The sequence below is a fragment of the Echeneis naucrates genome, chromosome 5 (assembly GCF_900963305.1).
Source record: "Echeneis naucrates chromosome 5, fEcheNa1.1, whole genome shotgun sequence".
Lineage (NCBI taxonomy): Eukaryota > Metazoa > Chordata > Actinopteri > Carangiformes > Echeneidae > Echeneis > Echeneis naucrates.
The window spans coordinates 5,749,010-5,772,042 of record NC_042515.1 but is presented as its reverse complement, the minus strand read 5'-3'; the positions used below and the strand labels follow the sequence as shown (position 1 = coordinate 5,772,042).

Below are 23,033 nucleotides of genomic sequence, written 5' to 3'. Positions count from 1 at the left end.
TTTTTTACTACTCTAGATCCCACAACTTCCCGTTTCCCATACGTACGTCCACCCAACCATGTCAAAGAACACAATAAAAAGAGCATTTATGGTTAAGGAAAATATTTTCCTTCAAATGTTTCACAGAAAAATAGAGCTCAATGTAGTCTAATGACTTCGGCATCAATGCCAGTATTTCACCACTGCAGAATATCACCGCTTTATCCGCAACAGGATTGTGATAATAAAACATTTATGTAAATGCCTATTAGAAATGAATGCCCTGGTGATACACAATTTTTAGAGTAAAAGCAGATTTATTATTAGGGATTTGTATGGAAAGATGGCTGGCACAGACACACTTTGAGAAACACAAACACACATGTAGAACAAAGGAGGAATCCTGTCTGTCCCTCCTTTAAATTGGAGCAGCCACCCAGTGCGTCAGTAAACTGATTACCCCAGCTGTCAGTCCGAATAAGGCCGGGCTTTGCGATCCTCTCGTCCTCTGATCCTCACTGTGGGACAGCGGTGGTCCGTCCTGAGGAGTCTGAGAACAATCTCAGAGCAGGATGGTCACAAATTCGCAAGGCAGAGGAAGAAACGGGACTAAATCGATCAGCAGGTAAGAGTACACAGTGATGCAGTTTTTTTTTTTTTTTTATTGTGAGATTTTCGTCTGTTTGGTTTCAGGTGATTGAGTCAAGTGTATCTTAAAGCGCAGCAGATTTAATGTACGGGTGTGGTATTAGCTGAGGGTTGTCTCATATAGACGCCCGTAGATTTGTATACTTGCTTCAGCTAATGTTGGTCTCTTCCACAGGTTCCAGTGGGAATAATTCTCTTCCGGGAATTGTGTGACCACTTGAGACACGTGGCCTAATGAGAAAAGGGACCGTAGGAGTATCAAAAAAGTCAAAGCCGAAAAGATAAAGGATGGGGGGTGGGCTCTCTGAGGCAGCCAGTCACTAAGGGGAGGGTAACAGGATACAACTGGTGGGTGGGCCTTGATGCTTGTTTCTGTGCACTAGTCCCTCGCTTAAATGCTCCCTTTTCCTCCAAACAATAGCACAAGTTTGAGTCATCTGGAGGGAAGACAGACTTTCTCAATCCACAGTACTTATAGTTTCCTGTTCTTTCAGCACTACATTTGACTGGCTTTCCATCACCAGAAGTTTTAAAACTCTGCAAGACCTTGAATGACCCTCTGTGTTTCTTAAACACATCAGAGTACTGCAGGTACCTGAGGATCCTGAGCTGCGCTAGGCAGCTCCCAAATCATGGAGGACACTGGCCCTCCCAAGGAGATCCAACATCCGACGCCTGCCACTAAGGAGTCAGGTGAAGTTTCAACTGAGTCTGCGTCAGCTGCGACATGCAATGTCAGACCTGTGGACCTGGGGCTTATTCGAAGCTTGTCCAAGTCCGACTCTGACTTGCTGGTGTCACCGCTTGGAGAAGAGGATGGAGGTCTGGCTGGCCGTAGTGGGTCAGTGTCTAACTGCAGCTCTGGGCAGCCATCCATGAAGCGCATGCCTTCTTTTGCCTCTGAGTGGGATGAGGTAATACTCGAGTTCTTGGGATGGGAAACAAGTGGGAGGGAGTGGAGGACAGAGGGAGGGACCCTTTTAGTGTTGAGGCATGGTCAGACTTTCAAGTAATGTGTCTTAATGTCCTAAAGAGAGGGTGTCCTAGACTGTATGATTGTGTGATAAGAGTTGCAACTGGACATTATTGTGAAAAAAAAAGGGAATGGGTGAAGCAGAACATTTCAAGAGAGATAGTGGGAGAAGGAGGGAAGGCGAAAAGCAGAGGGAGCATTATGAGACAGAGCAGGAGTCCGGCAGAAGCAGTGGCAGAGTAACTTTACCAGGGCTGTCGGCAGAGAACGCCTGTGGGCGAGTGCTTGAATGCATGAATGGCTTGATCACTTGCCCCGACCTCCCTGTAGCAACCTTGGCATCCAAGACTAATTGGGCTTGTGCTGTCATTCCACATCCACTCAGTATATGTCTCAGGGGCCGACCCACGCTTCCACTGTCTCCTCCTGCACTCCTCTGGCTCCTTTGCTCCGTCTTGCGCCATCTACTTTCAGAGCACAGTGAGCAGTCCCCCACCCTCCCATTCCCCGATGCCCGCAAAAGCCTGAAGTTGTGATTTTTGAACACTATGGAGCATCAGTGCAGGATATTCTACAGCCCTGCAAGGACATTGAAATGAATAATCATTTCTTTCCAAAACCTCCAGAAGCACTTAAGTATCTGTAACCAGTGGGGGCAATGGGTAAAAACTGTTAATATATTATTATAGTGTACAGCTTACAGGCAAATCTAACTCAGAAGATTTCTGACATTTTCTGCTCAGCGCCTCTTCCCAATCTCAGTTACAAGAAAAATTGTAAGATCTTGTTCAGACCATGCTGTTGCATAATGCAGTATTTTGTCATTCCCAACCCATCTTATGGCAAACAACCAGTAATGTATCAGGAAAGGTACAATAATGCTGCTTTATTTCTGTAGAAATACATAAATTTTTATACAGGACATACTGCCAACGTCAGTGTAAATGCAGCTGTTGTTTATCTGATGGATATTCAGCATCAATGCTGAAAAACAACTTGAACAATGAATCAGCTATCAAAAATATTGCCAACTGTCAGTCTGTCAATCAACTAATCATTTCAGCTGGAGGTTGTTGTTTGGGTGCCCGGGGAATTAAGGACACTGCCATGCATTTTCGGCATCAATACGGGCAAGACAGTATATTTTGGCCCCAAGACCACCAAGGAGATGACCGATACAGAAAGTTGTGATTGTGAAGCTTTTTCAGTCTTAGACATTTTGGTGTCACTTCGTAAGACTCTGACATCTTGAGGTTTTACTTGGCGTCGTGAGCTGTCTCTTTGTCATGTCTCCCTGTACTGTTCCTGCTCTCTACCCCACCCCTTTGCCCTCTGACAGAAATGTTTATTCAGGCCATGTTGGGTGGAGTGTCCTGTTCTCAAGGGCATCCTGTTTTGCAACTGTTCCTGAGTGTCTGTTTCTCTTCCAGATTTCAAGGGATTAGTTTGGGTTTGGGATATGGGTGTGACTATGTGGGAAGGTGAAAACTGACCCTGGCATGTGTGCACATCTCATGAAGCAATCAACCACTGCTGTCAAAATTAAAGCGACACATGAAGCTCGGGGGGAGGCTGAGCTTGAAGTCAGAAACATAAATGTACTCTTACGTCAGTGCGTGCATACACACCAAAACCCAACGTACTGAATTCAAACGCTGGCCTTTGGGCATCATTATTGAAAAGGTAAACTAAAATTTAAGTGCGACCTTTAATTCCTACATTTTGTATCTTAAATTGTATTATCTCTGGCCGGTTATGTAGCTACTGGCCATTGTAGTAAAATAACTTAGACTTCTACTACACAAAAACAGAATCAGTCAATCTGAGACAGTTTTTTTCCCCAGACATACTCAGCAAAAAGCAAACATGGTCTGGTCATGTGGCTTAAATGTTAAGATGTCTGGAAGTGTCATTAACATAATCAAAGAAGACCTAAATGAAGGAAAATGCTTAATGGAAAACCCTCAAAGACAAGTAGTACATTTACTCGTAGTCCCTTAAGTAGCAACATTAGGAGTGTTTCTGCCTTTCTAATGATCCTGATTTATGAGGGTGCATTATGGTGTCCCCCACAAGTCAGCCTTTGTTGGATTAGTAAAATATTCCTTTGGCTTCTGACGTGCTCTTTCCTTCTGTATTACTTTTCAATGGTAAATTTTTAAATTGTCACATTGCCCATTAGTACACATTGCATAGTGCACAGAGTAAGAATAATTTGAAGTAATCCAGTACCCAGCATGGTGTTGCATATTTCAGGAGACAATAATTTTTATATCTAATATTAGGATCCATGTGGGCTGGCTTCTGATGAAAAGTTTCTTTTTTTGTTGGATAGTCATCAAAATGACATAGACAATAACACAATAAAATAAATATCCACAGTTTGGTGATATAGAGAAAGCGTCTAATGAATTAAAATACTGATATATCGGCCAAAAAGAAAGAAAGAAAGAAAAAAAAAAAGCATTAAAGTTTTACCAAATTTGGAGTTCCGGAAGTCGAAACTACGGGGAGCGCGATGGATCAAAATGGATCAAACGAGGAAGTGCAAATAATTATAGAGGAATAATCGTGAGTCAGTCCACGGCACCTCCTAGATTACACTTGTTTTTAATTTAATTGAGATACACAAATTATCCTGATAAAAACGTAATTATTCTTTTCACTGACCGGCCGAGCTCAATGCAACACTGGAAACAACAACAACGTGACAACTGTTGTCACAGCTGCGGTGAAGTTTAGCCGTTAAAACTCCGGGAGGTCTCAAGCTAAGTGTTTGTTTTTTTTCCTTTTTTTATCTCCAGTTTAATTTTAATGTTTATGATGCGACCTACTTTGTAACATTAACGCCCCGTAAGGTGTTTTAGCTTTAGCTAACGTTAGCTTCGTTGCCTCAGCTAAAAATCAACAGGAGAGTCAAAAAGATGGTACAAAATGGCGCATGAAGTATGAGCGGCCACGTCCACCTGTACTTTGTTTGAAAAGTATTTGTTGTCTCTGGTATTTAAGCTATTCCTTTTAAATATTCAAATTCAACATGATCACTTTGAAGTAGAAAGAAAGTAAAATAATGTTGAACATCGCTCAAAGCCCAATAAAAGACACTGACTTAAGGACGATTGCGTCACCATTGGAAGAGCTAACTCATTATTTATTTACAGTATCGATTGATCTTCTGATTATTTTTCTTAATGTTTGGTCTGTAACAATGACATGCTCATCAAAGCAACCTGTGGTATCAGGAGATGAGATGAAATCTTATTTTTTTTCTTCAACCAACCATCCAAACCTTAAAGACATTTCATTCACCATTTCATTTTTTTTTAGACATTGTTGGAAAATCTAAAACAAAACTTGAACAGTTAATCTGTTGTCAAAATATCTTGTGATTGCTACTCAAATAAATAGCTCTTAACTGATATTTTTAATAGTGACCTTTGTGAAGTACTTCCTATCTTCAGTGTGACAGTTTATTTATTTATTTTTTACTAGTTTAAGTATAAAAAGGTGAACATTGATTACATCGTGTGTTCAGCATAAACTACTCCACATGGCTCACATGCTAATGATAATAGTAATTTCAATGAGGTAGATGGCAGAACAGCAGCATAGTGTTTAGTACCATTGTCCCACAACAAGAGGGCCGCAGGTTCAGTTCCTGGGCCTTTCTGCGTGGAGTTTGTGTGTTCTTCCTGTGCTTGAATGGGTTTTGTTCCACCGTTTGGCCCTGTGATGGAGTGGCGGCCTGTCCAGGGTGTACCCCGCCCTCACCCAATGTGAGCTGGGTTTGGCTCCAGCAACCCCCACGACCCAGAAACAGATAAGTGGTAGAAGATGAATGGACAATTAGGTAGACTTTAAAAATGCTTTGCAGCTACAACCTGCGGACATTAATGATGCTGTCCACCACTAAATAGTATCCATATATATCCAGATTATATTTGATGAATGAGAATTGAGATGAATCTCAATTTTGGCTTTCCTGAGGCTGTTCTCAGTACCAGACTTTTAAGCCAATGTAATTCTTTCCCCTCTTCAACTGCATTGTAGCCCCATGGAAAAAGTCATCGTCCTCTTGTTGTTTGGCCAGTTTTCTTAAGAAACAGAATCGCCTGTAGACAAGTGGACCAGGGAATGCAAGGCACAGCCACTTAACTTTGGTAACGTTTTTGTGGGTTCAAATGGATATCACACCTCAATTGACCTTTTTACGCAAGATGTGCATTTCAGTGACCAGTTACATATGATACTAATAATAGAAAAAGCATACATGATTAAAATGATTGATGTCTCTACCACATCTGTTCAATACTCATAAGGCAAAGGTTAACACAACCCCATGTTACAGATGCTTGAGTGGCTCTGTTCGTGTGTGTACTCTAAATTTCCCAGCTGTATTCCCGAGGTCATTACACATGCAAGCTTTTAAAGTGCGTACAGTATGTGTTTTTATATGCCTCTTCTCTTACTGATGCTTGTGGTTTTATATAATATACATAGTTTGTCATGTCTAATGAAAATACTTATATCATGATTATATTAACTTGTGTCAATATCAGTTACTTGCTATGCATTATGTAGTGTGTCTTCCACAGCTTTGTAATATAATCATTTTAAAATGGATCATTTGAAGAAAACTTTACCATGGTTTCTCATATGACTCGTAAATCAAAATTAGTATTCAGTATCTATGAAAATGAAAAAGAATTCCCATACAAAATGTTTTCTTGTTGGTAATTCCGTTTGATAAAAAGGGACTGTTTCCAAACTGCATGTAAGCTGGTTTATAATTCATATAGAAAGTTACGGCAGAGTGAACACATCTCAAGATCTGTTTAGACAGATGTGGTACATGAATATGAGAGTAGTGGTAATGTTGGGGGTGGGTGGGGGGAGGCAGAGCCCTCTTTCACCTGTCACATTGCTCATAACATCTCTCACCAGGTGTACAGTAACATAGGAGACCCCACATTGCAACCAATGTTATTGTGTTGTGTGCTTTTGAAAATGCAGGTTTTGCGGTATGAAAATAGCAATGTGAGAACTGCTTTATGGTTACAGTTGTATTATGTTTTTTTTTTTTTGTTATTTTTGAGGCGGGGTGGGCAGGGGATGGCTCATGAAAATTATTGCAGCTGCTCTTTTGAAAACTCAAACCCTTCTTTAACGAAGAACTGCCAGTTTTGACAATTTCGATTTTTTTTGGAAATCACTTTTTGCTGGAAACATAAGGTCTGAGCTGCTGGCTGTGGGCTATGGTTGTAATCTTGCCGTAGGGTGCATATCTTGTTCTGCACTCTGCCCCCTCTCCACTTCCTCTGTTTTGATGAATGTTTGGATTGTGCAATTACATAATGAACATATGTCTTTTCTAATTTCCTGTGCGGGAAATTAGTCATTGTAATCACAGTTCTTGCATCTCCATGTGAAAATGTTCCACCAAGGCAACCCCCCCCCCCAATACTGCATTCTTGGCTCAGTATCATCCAAAAATGATTGTGATTGGTTGGACGAAATGCAAACAAGTTACAGTTTTTATCCCCAGATAACAGAATGATAATGGGTGCAGCTAGTTCCCCCTTGAGTGCTTTATTTTCCAAGGTTAATGTCAAGGGCAAAAATCTGAATTGGCTGAAAACAAATAATTAATTATTTGTAAAGAGCAAATCAATTAATCATATATTTTTTTCAAATATTAACATAATACATATGTCTAAGTTATTTAAATGGTTTTAAAGCATTACGGTTCTGCTGTCATTCATCCCTCATGCTTATAGCTGATCTCCTTTTTGTTAAGGTAGTCAATGCAGGCAAAGTAACAGTATATCATGCAGACGATATTTGCATTTACTCTGAAAACAGCATACTGTGCAGACCACCTCACTTTACTTTTGTGATGCTGGATGATTTTATTAATACTGAATAGTTTCAAAGCTGTCTAAATAATGAAAAACAATCTAAATCATGAGCACTGCTGGATAGATGTTATCAGGGTCTTGCATTGTGTGGAGCTACTGGAGCCATCTGTCTTTATTGACAAAGATACTGAGGCGTAATTCTGTTTTCAGACCAGAGCCAGTGAAGCAGGCAGCTTTTTTGGTTAGTTTATTATATCCAGCATTCATTTCCATTATCTGTTCTCTTTGGGCTCACAGCCATCATTTATGTGCAGGAGACATAGACTCAGTGGACAATGCTGTGCTATTTTCTCTTCACTATTAGCCAACATGCTGTTGACTAGACTAGAACAAAGTAAGGAAGAGTCAATGACATGCAAAAAAGATGACAAGCAGAATTAAAAATGCATAGCCTTTTTATTACTACTATGCAGAAAGGAGAGATTATTGGTGATGTCAACTGGAATTGCATATCCCTCAAAGGAAACCTCCCCTGTGTCCCAGTTCCATACTTTATAAGACAGGTTTCAAAGGAGTGTTTATTACACTGTTCTCAAATACACGGTATTTATACTCAGCTACCTTTTTCCCCCCATTGGTATATTGATGAAAACACATAACCCTGTAATGCGATCTACAAATCTACCAATAAATTGGCAAATCAGCGTTAGGAAAGTCATGTAAACCAGAAAGATAAAAGAAACATGTTTTTTTTTTTTTTTCCCCCAATGCAAATTTCTGATCGTGCTCAAAAATCACAGTATAATTGACAGCTCATGTCTCATTCATTTCTTGTTTGATAACTATGAAAAAGTGTAGAGTAAAGATAAAGATAGTGTGTTTGGGATACATGGCCACCTGGATATCATTTGCATGTGTTGGATTATTGATCTGCTTTATCAGTACTTAATGTCAAGTAATGTCTCCCACTAGCTGTGTCACATCATGATAGAGTTGGCATACAGGTTGTAGGTCTAAATAATTTTTGTTGATAGTGGCTGCTGGAATTGATTGTCTTAATAGGTGGCTATTGCAATTATTCTGCAATCTAATTATGTCGGCACCATCACTCCAGATCTCCTCTCTCTGCCCTTTTGTTTGGTAGTTTGTTAAACTGATCAAGAACGACTGTGATCGGTGGGTTGCTGTGCATGCAGAGGCTGCATGTCAGCCAATACATCTGCCAGGCCAATTTAGCAGCCACACTGGTTCTTACTTAAAAAAAGCAACACAAAAATCTCTAGACCAAAACAGAGAAAAATCCCACTGCATCTTGATGCTGTAGTAGTCGTACATATTTGGGCTCAAGTCCATAAAAAACATTCACTGTTTGTAGATCTGTGCCACCAATTTGTCTTAAGCCTGTAATTTTTGTCTTTACCTTATCAACCTCCAGCTGGGAAAATTTCCAATTCTTTCTAATTAAATTAAAATATTCCATTCCCTGCTTTGCTTTGGTATTTCAGGATTTAAAAATTTCTCTCTTGGAACAGTGCCACGCATGTATATATTCTGTATATTTTTCAGGGGCAGTGATGCATATAATGAGCGTGGGCATAATAAGGACTGGAGGAACTTGCTAAGGAGGAAAAACTGGCAAAGTCCCGGCCAATATGGAGTACAAAAAAAAAAAAAAAAAAAGAAAAGAAATAACAACCGCAGTCTTTGACATGCTAAAGCTCACCTGATTCAAGTCAGTTTTACTTGGATTCACAGAAAAAAAAGAAGATGAAACCCATGTTGCTCATCTAATCTTTCTGGGGTCTTTTTAGGGTCCGATCAAAATTCAAACCCACGATCAGCAATTTAAGTTGGGCCCAACTTTGTACTCAATCAAGTTGTACTGTAAAGTGTGAACCTATTAACCTATTATTTTGGGTCAGGTCTTCTTTTGGGTTTTTGTGGCCTCAAAGTTATTTGAAGACCTCTAGTCAATTTATTTAGGATTTATGTCACCTGGAGTGAAATAATCTAACTACCAGAGAATGCCATCTTACCCTCTTAAATTCATGTACCTCCTGTCCATGTGTAATACTCTCTTAAAAATAAATCAAAATCTATCCTCAGAAGTGTTGGAATCAGGCCTACGGATAAAACAGAGACAATCGAAATGCTAGAATACTTTCTATTGCTGTACTAATATATGAAGAGCACACCTCAAAACATGCCAGGCACAGCGTAAGTCATTACTTTATATTGGAGATAATTCCCTAAAGAAAAAAAGAGTACCTCAAGGCAACACAGAACTAGACTGGTGCCAAGGACATCAATTAATCATCTAAATTCTTTTACCGACATGATTTGCATTGGAGAAAGAAAAAAAAAAACTAAATTATTTCACCTTTTAACATTTTTTCACAGAAAGGCTTGAGCTTGAAAAGGTGACATGAAGTGATATTTTTGCAGGAACTGAAGAGCAGATCAACCTACATTAACATGTAAATCACTTCAGGATGTAGTGCCATTACTCAGAGCTGAGCACCACTAATTTAATGATACTGTCCACTCCGGCTCCCATGTGATTCATAACTGCGCTATCAATTACATTTCTGTGTGAATAGATCTTCTTAGTTGATTATATCCATCCTGCTCCCAGACGTTCACTGGAAAGGCTTTGTGTCAAATTAATTCCCGCTGAGAGCTGACTTTCAGGTCAGACTAACTGGACCTTTTCCTTTCTAATGCATGTCCAACTAGCTTGATGCTCGAGTCAATTTCATGAACACATCGTGAATTTACATAAAGTTATTATTTGTATGACAAAACTTTAGTCAGTGAATCCCAGGATATTAGATATTTGAAACCGCCCTCAGTGTAGGAACTAAAAGAAATCATGTCTTTCAGCAAACACTGATCATTGAAACCTGCAGTAATCCCCATGGAGGGATTAACCTGCAGTAATCTTAGAGGTAGGATTATTTCAAGTTGTGCCACTGTTCATTAGTCTTAGCTAGATGCGCCTCATAATTTGGCAAAAGTGTTGGTGCCACACAGTAGTTGATCATATATTTGATTCTCTTTTCGTGATGTGAAACTTGCTCAACAACTTGATCTTTCTAAACCCCAGGGAAAACAACAACTTTCTCCTTTGAATTCCAAAATTATTTTCATTTAAGTTAAACTAAGGAAGATTAATATGTCAGTGATGACTATCCTCCTTGTCTTGACCAATATAACTAATGGTGCTGTATAAATGACCGGTGGTGAAAGGGCAGCGGCCATGCTATTACTTATATTTCTTTTGTATAAATGCACGGAAGTTCCTTTTGCTCTTTAGAATAACCTTCAGATTTATGGAGAAAAGCAAACTGCAACCTTTACAAGGTGTTTATGGAATAGATTTCTAGTCACGGCCAAACATCATGTTATATGCAGTGGATGAGGTTGAATGTAAATGATGTTGAAATAGGAAATATATCAGCATTTTAACCATGTTGATGCTGGTTTCCTTTTGGTGACAGGTTTTAATAAAGGTGCACTTAGATCTAATATAGTGTGTGTCTGTCTGTGTGTGATATAGAATGTAACTGGGTTAATTCAAAGAGTAATGTGAGGTCTGTATTGCTGGAGGCATATGCCACGCGTCCCACGTGTCTGACTTCCAAATGAATCAAGGCTTTTCTACAGTGTTGATGCCACTAGCGAAGTGCATAGGACTTTTTCAAACACTAAATATTACATCAAATAAGCCAGGCTGTGTCTCTGGTGTCACCAGTGAAAGCAGAATCAGCTTTTCAAGCTCACAAAATTTTCATTGCTGATTGAGAATAGACTACTCTCGTGGTTCTAAATTTAGTTCCCAGCCTGATTTGCATTAGTTGGCGCATAAAATTGTAGATGACCTCTGTCTGCTAATTGCCTTATTTAAAGCTGGAAAAACATGCACTTGGATTCACATTCTTCTCCAGCACCTAAAGAATATCAACCACCATTATTTAACCATCTTTATAAGAGGGTGAATTGTACATTTGTGTTTTGTGCGTCAGGGCCTGTTGTCCTTGACGCATGGGGTTGTCAGCAAGCAGTGTGGTAGTCTGTAGACAAATAGCTTCCATTTAACCAGTCTGATTATTATTCAAATATGCTGGACCTTTGATAAGCCCCAGTTCATGTCATTGAAAGTTATATTGTCTCTCATAAATATACAATTATGTATATTTATAGCGCAGCACAGTGGCATAGTGGTTAGCACTGTTGCCTGTAAACGAAGTGGTATAAGATGAATGAATGAATGTGTATTTTTACTGAAGATAAATGACATTTAGTGATTCAGAATGAATTCTGTTATTCCTGTGGAGCTGAATGAAATCAGGTAATCCTTGTGTTTGAATGTTTTAATAAAAGTGAACAGAATTGAGACAGATTGACATAACGACTCCTCCCACACCTTCTGTAAACGGCCCCATCACTTTCTGTGTTTATAATAAACTGTGGCTTGCTATAGGAACTTACTAATTGAAATGTTTTTCTTCCAGCACTGATACTCTTTTGGCATCAGTGTGGAATTAAGTGGAATAATTTTGGATAATATTAAACTTCCTTATAGGACATGTAGGACAAATTAGTTGTAGACAAATTGTTTGGAACTTGATCTATTCTAGGGATTTAGAATAAAAATAGAATACAAAAATTTTGGATAAATAAAATAAAAATTACTGTTTTAAGTACACCTTTGTGAAAGTGTGATGTTTGTCAGGCAAATCAGGGGTGGCACCAATAATCTATCCACTTCATAAGGTTAACATTCAGTTAAGTTGAGTTTTGATCGCTGGATTCACTTAATGAATCTCATAAAGAGCCTTTTATCACTTCTTGATATTTTTATTTTCTGAATCCAATGTAGCAGGTATGGACTTGTTGCTGATTAATTCATTCTTTAACAGCTACAGTGAAATGTAATGAACTGTGAATAATGCGCTATATATCTGTTTGCAAAAAGACACATCCATATGTAACATCGAACTACAACAACATAGTCAATCTGTTAACCTCCAATAAGGACCTTTGTTACATGGATCAAGTAATTTAGTAAAAAACTGAATATCACTGCTGCTTTTTCAGTGCATTGGTACAATACAACCCATCAACAAATAACCCAGCATTTGGTCATCACAGATCTAAATTCAAATGCGACTTGGAGTGATTTATGGCTTTATTTAATTTCAAATGGTGAAAAACTAATGAGATTCAATTAGGGATTTGAAAGGATTAGGATTTAATACAGGATTTGAATGTGATAAAATGCTGTCAAACACTAACACTAGTCGTGGAGCTGATACTGATCTAGTGTAGCGGATTGGCACATTCCTTTTGACAAATAAAATTTAAATGAACAATACACGTAGCTTGTCCTACTTTCCTTATTCTGTATCTGCTCTTCGTACAATGTACTGTATCTGGCGCTGAAAACACTTCATTGGAGCTTGAACAGCTGTTGAGTTATCCAGCAAATAAATAAAAGCAAACAAACAACCTGGAAATGTAGTTTGGATCTCCTGGAAAGTCAGAGACTACTTAAATAAACATTTTTGGCTCTAAGCCCCTAAAGAACTCTTCTCGGAGTTGCTCTGTAATCTCCCGCATGCAGCATTGTGCTCACTTAACCTTGCAGTAAGCTCTTGCTTTATTCGCTGAAGCTTGAATAAAATAGGGCTGAGAGGGTAATCAAATACTAAGAAACAGTCGGCAACAGATCTGAATCTCCTCTGGGTCTGTTTGTACTGTCTGGACTTGGCTACAGGACTCCAATAGGCCTCAACAACTTGGAGTTTCAAAAGCTTCGAGATTGTAATTCATCTTATCACCCTGCCGTGTTTTTGCTGAGTGGTGGGTTCATCATTGAATTGCTGTCCACATTGGACTGTTGCTTGTAATCCATCATTGCAAAGCAGCTTGCCTCCTTTCCAACACTCCCAAGTCCTCACCCAGTGTTATTATTTTATAACTGGTTTGGCTATAGTGAGACAAGGAGGTTACATAGAATTTGTGTTTTACATTGAAAATATTTTACGTTTGGGTGTATACATGGATAAATGATTTCAACATTCTCCACAATTTTAAATTCTTGTTCTGTATCTGTAATCCTTTATATGCAAGGTTATTGACCCCCTGTATTTCATTTTTATTCCCTTTAACAGATTGAGAAGATCATGAGCTTGATCGGAGCAGGCTTTGAAACGTCCAAAAACAAACAGCCGACACCAAGCCCAGGTAATGCTTCAGCATCTATTTTGTTTCAATGACCGTTTACTTAAAATTTTCTGCAGACAATGGCATGACTTTTTTCAGAGATATGACTATGCATGTATGTAATGTACTGGCTGGTTAATGCGAAATGGCAACTGGCTCTTGGGAATTGAGCAAATCTTATTCATTAATAATTTATTCAGCTCTTGCTTTGGTACTGCATGAATAATCGTCCCATTGAGTTCATTGGATGGGAATTATGTCACGATAGCAGCAACCAAACAGTTTACACCCTGTAACTGATTACATTCATGAGCAGAAAGAGCTTTTAGAAGAGCTGATGTTCAGTGGTCAATTCCATTTTCAAAAAGATGGAAAGCAGTTTTGTTATCTTTATAAGCCACAGAGATTCGAGTTGACACTTTATTGGCACATCATTGTTGGTATCTGTTTCCACTTTATGGAAAAATATCATTCTAAATTGCCCTCACTGTTATATTTTCTTTTTTTTTTTTCCTGGAGTTCCTGTATGTATCTCAATAGGGCTTGAACTGATAGTACGCTTCATCAAAAGTCCTTCAGGCAGTGCAGAGGGAGAAGCCAGCTGGCATCAGCTCAGTTTGTTTAGATAACACTCCTGAGTTGATTCAGTGTAAACGTACCTCCATTAGATACTCTGCCATAAGGAGGCTTCATCATACGGGGTTGTATAACACCTTCTCCGGGGCCTGCATAGGACTGCTTTTTACAGGTTTCACCAGATCTATGTAGATAAAATTTTCATTAATTATGTGCAGTACGCCTCATGGACTGCTTATCTGCTGACAACAGCAAGGTGTAGTGCCACCCAAAAAAAGAAACAGTAAAATACATGACTGTGGTAAAAGGATATGAAGCATATGAAGTTATGAAGATGGTGAGAAACAGAAACAAGATGACATTGGAATTAGGAGATTTAAAACTTCAAACTCCACCATGTTTCACTTTGTCATCATGTCTTCTTGCTGCATTATATTATCTGTGCAGTTCAGCTTTCTCAGTGGGGAAAACTTAAGTCATTTTGGCCTTTGTAACCAATTAAGCTTAATGCTGAGAAAAAGTCAACTCATTCAATAAACCTTTTCTTGATTCCATATGTTAAAATTAAACTCATGGAAATGTGGAGGAAGTATTATTATTATTATTATTATTATTATTATCATCAACATAACTATGGATATTCTCCAACTTGGTGATATAACAGTAAAATAAAATGGGAGTGTTCATGTATGATGTTAACTGTAAATTGACTTGCAGCGTTTTTAGATTAATTGCTATCTTAACAATTAAGACCTGGGGTTATTTCACATTACATAAGAGAAAATATGTTGTTTGTTTTTTCTTTCACACATAGGTGTGTTCTATTTATAGACCATGTTTGAAGAACGGCATACTGAAAGTGTCCCAGATTCAGCTGAGTCATGCAGTTGCTGCTCTGATTTTAATCAGAAATCGTGCACAAGTTGTTCGAAGGTTGGAAGGATGTTTTTTTTTTTTTTTATTATTATTCATTTATTATTTTTTTTTTGACATGTTAGTAAAGAGGCCATATTTCTTTACATAAAGTGTACTGAAGGGAAACAAAGGAGAGAGGGTACGGGGGGGAATTACTAAAAAGATGGGAAAATAAATTGTCGCTTTTAATCCAACCCTTATCTTTCTATTGTGACAGAACTGCTAAAAAACCCTGTTCTTTGTCCCTGTTGTCATTTTAGCCACCTTTTCCTTGTTTACTGTCATTCTCACATCCTGAGCCAGGGGCAACCGATTCATCTTCGGGAGGCAGGTTTCTGAACATCAGATTTTTATGGCTACAAAAACCAGCCCTCCAATTTTGTGCCAATTTGCATGCTCAAGGATGAGAATGTTTGTGTTGTGTGCCCATCACAAGTGCCTCGATTGTGTGCTAAGAGAGCCCTGAGTAAATGAGCTTAAAAAGAGAGAGGGAGAGGAGAGAAAGCTCAGCTAACAGCACACAGGAGGCATCGACTCAGTTTGTGTACAGGCACACACTGACGTTCAAAGGAAAAGAGTCCGCCTTCAGTTTCCCTGAATTAATTCAGCTTTGCGGCTCATTTTCTCCAGTGCTTGGGTGTGTTGACAAGGAGCTAGCGCTTTTCTCCTGCTCTGATAAAGAGGCACAGCTTTATCTAGGCACAACCTCTACCTCTTGCTCTGTAAATAGGTCTTTCTGGGCGCTCCTCTGAGCTGAGTCTAGACCTGCTCAAACAGTACAGAAACCCGCTTGGGTAGATTTGACAGCTTGGCCTGTTTAACAGGGGATAAGACAGTGACCTAGTTCCCCCCCATGGATGAGCATTGGATACTCTGTCAGTCAGCAATTAGGTTGTACTGCCGTGGGAGGTGTTGCTGTCCCCAATGAATGGAAGAAATTGGACAGGGTGGCTGGTATTTTTAACAGTCTTTGTCTGGATATTGTATTGTAAGAGCGGACTTTGGTGTGAGGCTGAGGAGGAGAGCGTAAAGGAAGAGGAGGAGAAGTTGTGGGATCTTGTAGTGAATCATAATTAGTCCAATTCAATCCCTCTTACTTCCTGGTGATAAATTTTCCGTCTTTTTTCATCGCCTTCTACTCTGTCAGTCCTTTTCCCATGTCTTATCAGTCTCTTGTTCATTCTCTCACACTCTGTTCCATCATTCTTGTTGTCCATTGGAACAAATATGTCAGCAGCTCTTCATCCTAATAACGAATGATGAACACTGGTCCTTTTGGATGACTGACGGGTCACGAAACCCTGACCTGGCCTTTTACCTAATTGTTAACACACCAGAGCAACAGTGGTAAAGGCGGCCAATTAAGGAGGCGGTTCAATCAATAGCCCTTCACTTTGCCTCCCTCTGTTGGCACCTGTTCTCCATGCCCTGACTGCCTTCCTGACTGGCTGACTATCTTTTTGGGAATGTATGAGGTGATAGCAAGCAGCTTGAAAGCCTGCATAATTATTGCTCTGCCTGCAGCTGTACCCAGATAACACCAGTGATGGACGCAGTGAGCAGCCCTGCATGGGTGGGTGCTGAAGTATACAAGTCCCTGTGTAGACTGTGGCAGTTCTTTCAAAGTCAAACGACACTGCACTGTACCACAGTCTCTTTACTCAAAAATGTAATAATAATAATAATTAATTTTATTTGTAAGAGCACCTTTCAAGGCACCCAAGTTTGTTTTACACCAAAAATAAAATTCAGCAAAACAAAAATGCAAAACAAAAATATAAAAATATAAAAAAATATACATCATATAAAACAGCATCCAAAAAACATCATACAAATACATTAAAATTGTGAGCAAGACAGTATAAAAACACGGTGGATGGAATCAGATGGAGTGGGTAAGTCTGAACAGATCAGTTTTGAGTTAGGATTTGACCAGATTGACAGATGTGGTGTTGTGGAGGTCAGGGGGGAGTAAATTCCAGAGCTGGGGAACAGAATGGCTGAATGCTCTGCTCCCCATGGTTGCCAAGCAGGCGAGGGGAATGCAGAGCTGGATGGAGGAAGAGGATCTGAGTGTGCGAGTGGGTGTGACAATGTGGAGGAGGTCAGAAAGGTATGGAGGGGCTAGGTTGTGAACAACCTTGAAGGTGAACAGTAAAATCTTGTATTTCGTGTGTGATGGGGTGCCAGTGGAGCTGCTGCAGGATGGGTGTGATGGGATGGATGGATGGGGTCCTTCTGATGAATTCTGTACAAGTTGAAGTTTATGGAGAGTTTTCTGAGTGAGGCCAAACAGGAGGTTACAATAATCAAGCTGGGAGGTAACAAGACTGTGGACCAGAATGGCACTTGTGTGAGGTGTGAGAAGCTGACCGGGTTATGTTGTTTATATGTGATGTGAAAGTGTGCTGTCGAGGATGACACCCAGACTCTTGACTTGAGGGAACGGAGAAATGGAAGTTGTCAACGGATGGTGTGAAACTGGGAGATTTGGATAGGGTGGATCTGGTGCAGATGAGTAGCATTTCAGTTTTGCCACTGTTTAATTTTAGGAAGCTGGATGAAAACCACAATTTTATTTCAGTGAGGCGTGGAAATATGGTGCTGGGTGTCATCAACGTAGCATTGAAAGTGGATGTAGTGTTTCTGGAAGATGTAGCCAAGGGGGAGTAAGTAAATGATGAAGAACAGGGGCTCCATGACAGAGCTCTGGGGCACACCTGTGGTGATTGGGAAAGGTTGCGATGTGAATGCCTTAAGTTGAATGAACTGAGAGTGGCCGGGGAGAGGTAGGATTTAAACCAGTTGAGGGCTGTGTATTTCAGTAGTATTTCAGTTATCTACCACCACACCTGTTTCACCATTGTTTTTTTTTTTTTTTTTTTTTTACCTGTTAGTAGCTTCTGTGGTGCTCTAAAATCTTTGATCTGACATGAGCATCTGGAAGTACATAATGGAATTTGCCTCTTTTCTTTTATGCTGTATAGCTGGGTGAGATGCAGATGGACTTGAAGTGTGTCTCTCTTCTGTTTCTTCCTTCCTGTTTGAGCACATTAGAGACTTCTGCTGACTTGAATCAATGCTGCCCCCCCTCGTCCTATCATCAAAGTAAGATGTAAATGAATTAAAGCCATCTGCTAATAAGCAGGAGCTTGAAGAGGCTCTTTGTTTCAATATCCAATGTTAGCCCAAAAAAATCTGGCATTTCTCTTGCCAAACAGGATTGTCTCTCTCATCCCTTTACATTCTAGTCATTCTTTACAGAAAAAGTCTGATTTCAGCCTCTCACTGCTTGTTCCTTTTCTCTGATGGTGGTGTCCTTTCTGCGCTGCCAAGATCAGAGTGCCTCTGTGCAATTCTAATCAGTGCAGTAGTGTTGGGGTGGTTATTGGGGGTTCTGAGGTGGTGGGGGTGTCGCATTCAAGAGCTAGTATGTGTTTATTTGTATGAGAAAGAAAGGGGGGCAACATAGATGGGGAAATGGGAGGAAAGACAGACGCTGAGGACGGATACAGAGTGTGTTTGCATCTGTCTGTGCGTATGAGAGCGAGAGGCAAGGAGCGAGACAGAGTGAGGGAGAGTGCAAACCAGTGAAGGAGAGAGAGGCAGAGGGAGGGGAATTGATATAGTGGGGAGAGTGAGGGAGAGGTGGTTACGTGGAGCAGCACCCCACTTCATCAGGCAACATACGGCAGCCCTGCAGTGCGATCACACAGTATGGGAATGGGGCTGTGAGATCGAGAGCAAGAGAAAGCAAGCAGAGAGGACAAATGCAAGGAGGGGGGAGTTAAAAAGAAGAGCTTGAGGGATTTGCTCAGACGAGAAGGGGGAATGATCACTGAGTCTGTTGACTGTCGTGGATGTGGGAAGAACGCGGCAGCAGTGGCTGAGGTTGAGGCAGATCTGTGGTCTCCTGTGTAGAAGCAGCCGGCGTCAGGACGTTATGCCTTATGAGCAGTGAGGGGTAACGTGTGTGAGCCAGGAGCAGCCAATGTGACTGCATTTGTACTGCCTGCATGTCTCAGACAGGCAGGGGATGCAGCAAACCTCTGCCCTGAGCCCAGAGGCTGCTAGCTGTACCCAGCAAGGAGAAGAACCAGGTGGGCTGGGGTGGGAGCCGGGGGCGCCTGCCTCAGGAAGGAGCTAGCTTAACCTGCACTGTGGTCCTGCAGTGATCCCCACTTCAGAGTCGAGAGGCTCACCTGCCGTTTAATGGATCCGAACCTGGATTTACTGCTTTGAGAGATGAGAAGCACGTTCTCTGTCGGAGCCTTGCAGCCAGCAGCCTGCTGAAGTGTGTGAATGCTGGGCAGCACAGTGAGCACTGGCACCACCAAGGACACCAAGCCTTTTCCCACTGGCAGACAGCTTACCTGGAGTTTTATCAAGGAATCTATACTTGGATTTGAAAATGAATTGAGGAGTTTGGAATCAGCACACTGTGGAAATCCCAAGCCAACATTTCTTTTTTCGATGTAGGATTTACAATATGTCTACCTGACTGTACTCTGTGTGGCTCTGGAGTAAGGACGAAACATGATTTAAGCAAATGTGTATTTCTTGATTTAAAAAAAAACAAACAAAACAACAAAAACAAACACGAGTACCTCAACAGTACTTTAGAATGCTGCTACCTTCATTGTATGAGCCGTGTCCTAGCTCTCAAAGAGATTGACCAATGAAGCCATGGGACTCAGCCAGAGCTTTACAAGTATGTGGTGAAAACCCTGACAAATTTATTTTGGGGGAACTGAATATTTCTGTGTTACACCCTGAGGAAGTCATGTCTCAGTTTCGAAAAATGACAGGGATAGTTTTAGCAGAGTAAATATTATGTGGTTAATGAAAATGTCTCATTTAGGGATCATTTCCATTCTCTCTCAGCCTGAAAATTATATAGTCACTTGTACACTTATAGTGTTCAGTATTGTGATGTTTTTGGACTAGAAGGGCACTTGTTTTTACACTCGCTCATCTGCTCACTAAAGGAATGTTTAGTGAACCCTGTTTGTTGGAAGATGCCGTAGTGGGTCAGTCCAACATAACTAACACTACCAAGCTTCAGATGGGCTTCCTTCCCTGCACTACCTCCACCCTCGCCTGACATTTCCAGTCAGTCACACTAACACCAGTGGGTGTATATTAGCCTAGTTAGTCCCCTGCAGGGCTTGAGCTGGGCCTGCAGCACTTCCTATCCTCCTCCTGTGTTTGAGTTTAGCTGGGCCCCCGCCTGTACCGTGGGAGCCCCTCACCCCCGGCCTGGACCCTGTCTCCCCCCCACCCTGCCTGGTGCTGCTGCACTCGGCTCTGCCTCTGCTGGCCGAGGATGATGTGGCAATGCCATGTGTCGTCCTCTGAGTGCCGCTGCTACCGGCTGAACGGCTTCTCACTGCTGAAGCGCTTCCCTCTCTCGGCAGATGGGGCCTGTGGTAAAGCCCTGGACCAGCCGGTGGGAGAGTGGCTGGAGCACGTGGGGCTGCCGCAGTACGAGAGCAAGTTCCTGCTCAATGGCTTCGATGACCTACGATTCATGGTGAGTCACCTGCAGCACGCCCTCTCCGGGGTCAGTTCCACTTTACATCACTCTGCCCTATCTGTCAACCTTCGCTGCATTTGTCTTTTTATGCCACTACTCTCACTCCCTCTCACCCTTTGCTTGTCTCTGAGTACCTCACACAACCCCACCTCTCCAGCATTTCTACTCTCACAATTGTACCTCTTCTCTGCCTCCCCTCTTTCCCTCTCACTTCCATAACTCCTCCTCACCTCTGTGCACTGCTTGACCCTGCTAAGATTTATGGCCCTTCCACTGAATCCCTTTAAAGAATATGGGCTGTCACCAGTGGTAAGACAAATGACAACCAAAACCTATTAACTTTTTCCCAGCATTCCCAATCATGCTATCTAATTTACTGTACAATTCTATGGTCCCCTCCTCCCGCTGGATAAAATCCTCTGATTTACAGCCACTGGACTTGACCTCAGTGTAGATACATTCAGAACGTGGACAAACAATCCTCAAACTTAGCTCACTGTTGTCTATTCCTAATACACTTTGCATGGTTGGTTGCAAAATCTCACTAAATCTGCTACCTATCATGTTCTGTGCTCTGCTTGTGGCGCTGTAAGACAATCTTGCACAAACTGCACAATGTATGATTACACTGCTGCAGCATGCAATAATCTTTCGTGTGAGTGTGTGTGTGTGTGTATGTATGTATGTATGTATGTATGTATGTATGTATATACACACACACACACACACACACACACACACACACACACATGCTGACATTTATGTTATGTTTATTTCACATTTTGGGGAAAAAAATAACCCATCAGACAGATAGATGAGTGTCTCTGGAAGTCATCAACTCAATTTGCACAAATGTTTTGCAATTTTTAAGTGCCTCAATCAGATTTCTTATTGATAGAGCCATTTAACTGCAGCCCAAAGGATCTCTGCAATCTGACTAATAGGGTTATCATGTTTCCCAAAAAGAAGATTGCAAGGAAACTTGATATGACATTTGACAGAGATTGTAAGAAGCAGCATTACTTTTTCAATGCCCTAGTCATGTTTCTCCAAAAAACTTCCATCCACAATGTGCATAAATTGTCCCAAAGGGTAAACACAGACATTTCAGACCACAGGGCTGCATTAACACTAAGGGCTTTATGTTACATCAGTTGCCACAGGTGAGGTCAGTAAAGTGAGACCAGTCAGCTTGGAGGGAAGGTAGTTGGAATCGCAAAGTGTTCCAGTTGAGGAGTGCTGCTGTCTCATCTGTTTTTCTCTCTGGTAAAACATGAGATGACAACACGATGGGTGTTCTTTTGATACTGTGATCACTACAAGTATAAGGTTCTGTGCAGATAAAATCTTTGGACTGTGATTTGTATTTGGTTATGAGGTGACACAAAGCTTAAAGGAGTATAATGTATAGTCTTGGTAGTCGTAGTAAAAGGAACATTTAGGGCTGTGCATTGTGGATAAGAGCTAGACAAATCATCCGGGCAGATATATCAGTAGATGTTAGCTTATTGTACATACACTGTCATCATGTATATGTTAAACAATAAATTGCAGTACAGATAAAACAAAGATGGATTTCTTGAAAGCATGTCTTTCAGCATATTTATTTAAGAATGAGCCAGAGAGTTGATGAAAATGAAGGGAGATGGAAAAGGACATTCAAACAAATGTCCTGAGCTAAAGCTGAATTGGCAATGTTACATCCGTCGTAAATATCATGTGCCTGAAACACCTGGCTGCCAAAGATGAGGAGAAAAAATCGTAGGGCTGTAATATGAATAGAAAGGAAGTTGAAAAGATTACATACCAACCTTCTTGCCTTTGAAACTGGGTTGGAAGATTCTATGTTGAACACGATTTCCGGGCAATAATGTGATGAGGACTATGGGTCATTAGGCATTCTGATGTTCATTTTCATGCCATCACTAATGTGTCTTCTGGACTTGATGCATCAAGGAGATAAATCATTAGCTTCACAAGGCAAATTACCCATGGATATTTACAAAGATGTGGAGGTTGCAAGCAAGGGAAAGGTCAGAGTAGTCACAGACATTGTGAATGTTTAATATTGTGCCCTTTTAGATTCTGCCGGACTTGCTTCAGATCTCATCAGTCTAGCTGAACTTGAACGTCAGAACTTGTTTGTGGGATTCATTGCAAAGACTAGGAGGCTGATCAGTAGAGGGCAGTATATTGTGGCTCATTTTAAATTCAGTGTGGTGCATTTATGCAAAACACAATGTCCAAAAAAGAACTATTATGGCACAGAGACATTTTGGAGACACACTGGATATAAAAACAAGATCAGACTAAAGCCAAA

The 23,033-nt window shown here is 40.7% G+C and overlaps 1 protein-coding gene across 4 annotated transcripts in view; it reads left to right on the top strand.

Moving 5' to 3' along the window:
- The first annotated feature begins 938 nt into the window (after window positions 1-938).
- Window positions 939-23,033, top strand: part of anks1ab (ankyrin repeat and sterile alpha motif domain containing 1Ab) — a 38,347-nt gene continuing 16,252 nt past the window's right edge. For 3 of the 4 annotated variants that reach the window (XR_003840716.1, XM_029501324.1, XM_029501323.1), the window contains exons 1-3: window positions 975-1,541; window positions 13,635-13,707; window positions 20,595-20,710. Coding sequence is in view for 3 of the 4 variants with exons in the window: in XM_029501324.1 (XP_029357184.1) it covers window positions 1,260-1,541; window positions 13,635-13,707; window positions 20,595-20,710 (471 nt within the window). In the remaining variant the exon portion in view is untranslated. Of the gene's footprint in view, window positions 1,542-13,634; window positions 13,708-20,594; window positions 20,711-23,033 lie in introns of all 4 variants that reach the window. The other variant, XM_029501322.1, reaches the window with a different exon arrangement.